General features: G+C 59.7%; 1 protein-coding gene across 1 annotated transcript; it reads right to left on the reverse strand.

Annotated features, from left to right (window-relative positions):
- Positions 1 to 2776: 2776 nt before the first annotated feature.
- Positions 2777 to 5029, reverse strand: LOC123027777 (C2 calcium-dependent domain-containing protein 4C-like). Its single transcript, XM_044438983.1, has 2 exons — positions 5009 to 5029; positions 2777 to 4226 (listed from the first exon to the last, which is right to left on the reverse strand). The coding sequence occupies exon 2, from the start codon at positions 4180 to 4182 to the stop codon at positions 2872 to 2874; it is 1311 nt and encodes a 436-aa protein (XP_044294918.1). The 5' UTR covers positions 4183 to 4226; positions 5009 to 5029; the 3' UTR covers positions 2777 to 2871.
- Between the last annotated feature and the right edge of the window lie 291 nt (positions 5030 to 5320).

A 5320-nucleotide genomic window follows, 5' to 3' on the forward strand; every position in this document is an offset into this window, starting at 1 on the left:
CTTTTCACCCACGGAGCTGGGCAAGCTTGCGCACTGTCAGGACTAAGTGAGCCGAAGTTATGCCGTAACACCAAAATAAGGCCGCCAAAAGCCCAATACAGACAAGAAGAGCTTTCGACTCTAGACGAGATCCCAAAACTATGTTGCTTTCAACTGTCTAGATGGGATCCCAGAACGATGTTGCTTCCTCCAATACACCCTGCACACATTTTCTAACATACTCCCTGGAGAAGGCAATCAAGTTGGGGAAAGTCAGAAGAGGAAAGAGAAGACAAAATATGAGCTAGGTGGACTCCGTACAGGAAACCACAGCCTTGCACCTGGAAGAGGGGAATGGGCCAGTCATGGACAGCACATTTTCGAGAGCTCTCAAGCATGGGTCCCCATAGGTCACCATAGGTGGAGACAACTTGATGGCACCTAACAGATAGACCCAGTGCCTGTCTGCCCTGAACTCTTCTTGTTTTGTCCCTTGTCTTAATTCGCTCAGCGAGGGACTGGACAAAACACTGCAGCCCTGTGTGTTGGATACCGCTCCGTCCCACTTCCTCCTTTCCCAGCCCTCCTCGAAATCCACCTTTGGAACACACTTCTTGGCACAACTCTCCAACAGGAAAGTCGGAAACAATTTTTCAGGAAGAGCCATAATCTTTGCTCAAAAGAAGCATTGTTAGGTCCTCTGGGAAAACAGAAATGAGGATATTGTGAAGACAGATTTAATGTCTTTGCCACCATCGCAGGATGAGAGCTCTTTCGGGGCCGATAGATTTCCTTAACTGTTACCCTGCAGGACATGAGCTCCTGATTGCTGTGAAGAAAGGGAAGCAAGCAATTCACTGGCTTATTTGGTTCCAAAAGTCTTTGCTTCAGCAACTGATCCCAACAGTAGCAGTTGCAACAATACAAATCTCACTTAAGGTAAAAGAAAGACCCGCAATGGCGGGCATGTCATGAGCGGAGCCGGGGGTCAGACTAGATGGCCTGGGAGGCCCCTTCTGACTCGCTCTGTTTCTATGTTTCTATATGGCATTATAACAAGCCAGCTCGCAATCACGACCAGAATTTTTTGACATTTTGCGGAAGCCAGATTCCCTAAGGCCGGTATTCTTACCTAGTCTATGCCTTTTGTCACTGGCCTTTGCAAGGCCCTTCTTTGTAGAACCAGGCCAACCTGGCCTGTTCTGAGAATGGCCTGGCCTACTTGGAAGGAGCTGCAACGTTCCTCTGGGTCAAATGCTTTTAGCGGATGGCAATTAGTCATCAACCCAGTTTTACTGTCCCGTTTGCTTAAATTGCTCTACAAAACAACGCACTTCGTGCACGGATGGTTCTGTGCCAGTGAAGACATCTGGACTCCGGCACAGATGAAGAGGTTGGAGCTGCTAGCCACAAAGTCACCAGTTCAGGTTCCAGATTTCCTGTGAGCTCATGAGCAGGGAAGCCACGTCCCTTTTGGGCTAATCTTATGCAGGCTTCCCACTGTGATCAGACTGGCTCTACTTGAATAGACATGTATTGAATTTCTCACATGAACACCATCCTTCCTTCCCACCCAGTTGTGTCCTCACAACAACCCTTTGAGGTTGCTTGGGCTGAGAGACAGACTGGCCTTAAATCCAGGAATTCCATGAGGATTTGAACCCAGGACTCCCATGCCTATCTGGACACTCAGACTAACCTCACTGCCCTGGTCTAAAATACAAGGATACCTGAATTATTGTGCAGGGCAATACCGTAAAGCAGCCTTCCTTGATGGCTGTGCTGGCTGGGGATGATGGAAGTCATAGTCCCAATGCATCTGGAGATGGCAGATTGGGGAAGCCAGACATAAATCGTTTCAGATGTTCAGGAGAAAAATGCAAATATTGAGGTTGTCACCCTCTACATGCTTCCCAAGGAGTCATCCACACACTGATAACCCCCAGATTGAATGGGTGTTCCACGTCCTGCACCGAACAGTCCTTGAAAACTGCCTGGAGGCTCCTGACGTTTGGAATTCAACTGGTACCATTCTGGGCAGTTTTCCTAGGTGCACTGCTTTGAAAGAAATTACAAAGGACCCTGTGTGCTACCAACCCCCATGTAAGGTGTTGCTTTCGTGCCTGAAGCACCTTGGAACCCGAATACCTGGAGGAGTGCCACCCCATACCATCCCGCTGGTGCAAAAAGGTCAGAAATTGCCCTGCTTTCCGGGCTCCATCTTCTACCAAAGACAGGGCCTTTTCCGTGGTGGCACCCTGGCTCATGAAGGCCCCAGCACTATCCCCCTTTTGGCAACCAGTCAATATGCTTTCAATTGTCCAGGGAATGTCATGCGAAGGTGTACTCTTCCCTGGGATAGCAGCGCGTCTCCATTTTCCTGCACTGGTCCCCTTGCTATATATTGCTTTGATAGCATGTGCTTGGTTCACCAGGACTGATGGGAGTTGTTGGCCCAGAGAGCCAGAAGCTTCCCTCCCCATTTTAAAGAATGTACGCTGCTGCGGGATCCCTTGGGATGAAGACTGGCCTAGAGGGTTTTTAGGAAATGGAATATGCAACTCGGCCCTACAGGCCTTGTGTCTGTGTGGACGTGTGCAAGACCGCAAGGGCAGTGTGAGTCTTTTTTCCCCCGATGTAATTATTGAATAACTGCATCGGGCACTGCGGGTTGGCGAGGGGAAGCCAGGAGTTGTAGTCCAGCACATCGGGAAGCATCAGGTGCGGGAAGGCTGACCGATGGCCCACAACCCGCTCACTGGCTGACCTCACAGACATCACAAGAGCCATTCGCATGCCGGATGAAAGCACTGTTTATTAAAAACGGGTGCACACGCTCCCCAAACGGAATAAATAAATAAGTGAACAGTGTCCCTGGCCCGGAGCTCGAGCTCAGGCCGCCAGCAGCGTCACCAGGGCCACGTGGCTTTCGCCCAGGAGCAGGTCCCGCTTCATGCTGCAGCCCTTGTTGACGGCCTTCATGCGCACGGAGAGGCTGTACACGTCGTCCTCCGAGATGCCCAGGAAGAAGAAGTCCTCGTTGAAGATGGGGTTGCGGCTGTGCTTGATGACGGTGCTGCGCTGCTTCTGCGCCTTGCCCGGCATGAGCGCGAAGGAGACGCAGCAGTTGATGGCGCGCGGCTCGGCCGAGGCCTGGTACAGCCCCTCGGCGCTGATGAGGCGCAGGCGCAGGCGCCGGTTGTCCGGGCAGTACTCGCAGGAGAGCCGCAGCAGCCCGCCCTTGTCCAGCAGCACGGCGCCGTCGCGGCCCAGCCTCTCGCGCCCGCCGGGCAGGTCCCGCAGGAGGCCGGGCAGCGGCGCCAGGCCGTAGGCGCGGCCGGGCGGCGCGTCCAGGAGCGCCTCGGAGGAGCGCCGCGTGGCGCTGGGGCTGCTGTCGGCGGAGCTGGCCTCGTCCATGGACAGGGAGCCGGCGCGGCCGCGGCCCCGCAGCGCCCTGCAGAGCGGCCCGTCCTGGCTGTGCGCCTTGAAGAGCGCGCCGAGCCGCGGCGGCGAGCGGCCCAGGCGCGGCGAGCCGAAGGGCGAGGACTCGGTGGAGGAGCCGGTGTCGCTGCTCTCCCAGGCGCCCCGGCGGCCGAGGAGCGGGCGCCGCGCCCGGGCCGCGCCGGGGGCCGCGCCGGGGCCGGCGGAGCCCTCCCTGCCGCCGTAGCTGCTGGCCCGGGGCCGCGGGGCGGCGAGGCTGGGCAGGGAGCCGCTGTGGAAGATGGACTCCTTCCGCCGCGTGTGCGGGCTCTCCAGCAGGGTGCAGAAGCCGTAGGAGGTGTGCGCCTTGGGGAAGTGCGGCAGGGACAGGGCTGCCCGCGACCGGGGGTCGGCGTCGGTGCCCTCCTCGTCCAGCTCGTCGGCGAGCTCCACGCTCTCCACCTGGATGAGGTGCGGCAGGGGCGGGCTGGGGCTGCCGCCCGCCGCGGACGCAGCGGCCTCCTGCAAGCCGGGCTCCGTGAGGCAGCGGCGGGGCTGGAAGGCCGGGTGGGGGCTCTTGGCCTGGGGCAGGCTGGCCAGCCTGGGCGGGATGCAGAACTCCGGGATCCTGTCCGGGGTCAAGACGTTGGCGAAGGCCGCTGCCGGGGCGCCCGCCGCCTTGCCTTTGTCCGGCACGGGGGATGCGGGGGGCGCGCCCAGGAGCGAAGCGCCCGGCGGGCTGGCATCTCTGGCGGGTGCCCGCACTTTGTCCAAAAACCACATTGCGGCAGCGTCTGGAGAGTCGAGCCGAGCGGGAGCAGAGCGACCTGCCAAGAGGGGAGAGGGAAAGGCAAAGAGGTTTAGCTCTCTGGGTGGCTCACAACAGCCCTGCTAGGTAGTCGGCGAGGCCATGCGGGGACTCGCGAGCATCTTTTTCAGCCAAGCACACACAAATTGATTTTATGTATTTATTAAAAGCCTTTATAGACTGTCCACTATAAGCCCTCTCCGGAGGGCTTACAAGAACAAATCTTAGGACCAGGGCAGCTTCCCTGACCTGGTGTCCTCTCTCTGTCTCGAATTCAACTACCATCATCCCCGACTTGGGGAGGGCTGCGAGCCGCATCGCTGGACTGGCTGCTGCACAGCCAGTGCCGATTCGGCACATCGGGGCAGCTCCTGCTCGCCTCCTTGTGAGCAAGCCCGCCGAGCTCCGCGGGAGCGCCTTCTGAGCGAACATGCGCGTGCGTGCCCAGGGCGCAGCGAGGCGCTTGTCCCGCCTGACGGTGCCGCCGGTGTTATGGGTCTTTCTAAATCGTTCCCCAGATCTGTACTATTTGCGTGCATTTAGCCCGTTACGTCTCGTCCGCGGTGCGGTTTGGCTTTGCCCGTCCGCGCCATCCTTCCCGTCCCACTCGGTCCACAAGCGGCTCTCTCAGACCTGAGAAGCGCCTGCCCGGCGTCGGACGAGTCCAGCCGGGCGCTGCGCTGCGCTCCAGCCCGCACCCCGGGTGCCCCGCGGGAACGGTGCTTGGCAGCCTTTCTACCCCCACGCGCGCTTCGCCTGCAGCTCGCCTAGGCGCCTCCACCGGGGCGCTCCTGCGCCTACCTTGCAAGGCTGTCGCGGGGGATCGCAAAAGAGGCGCAAGAGGTCAGGATGCCGCCCGCACGCACAGGCCCCCGCCCCTCCCACTGCGGCGCTGCACACCCAGGCGCTCGCGGGCCGCGCTCTGACGGCAGCGCCCGCCGCTCCGCGCTTTTATTGGCGAGCCCCCGCGCGCCGCAGCCAATCGGCGGCCTGGGCGGGGGAGGGCGCCTCCCATTGGCCCTCCGCGCGCCCGCAGCCGCCCGGCGCGCGAACGCGGCGGAGACGCCGGGAGCCTCGCGCTGCCCGGGGCGCAGCCCGCCTGCCCGCCCCGGC

This window comes from Varanus komodoensis, unplaced genomic scaffold (genome assembly GCF_004798865.1).
Source record: "Varanus komodoensis strain SLA01 unplaced genomic scaffold, ASM479886v1 scaffold33, whole genome shotgun sequence".
Taxonomy (NCBI): Eukaryota; Metazoa; Chordata; class Lepidosauria; order Squamata; family Varanidae; genus Varanus; species Varanus komodoensis.

Coding starts and splice junctions, on each gene's coding strand:
- LOC123027777 (XM_044438983.1), bottom strand. CDS start 4,182: ATGTGGTTTTTGGACAAAGTGCGGGCACCCGCCAGAGATGCCAGCCCG.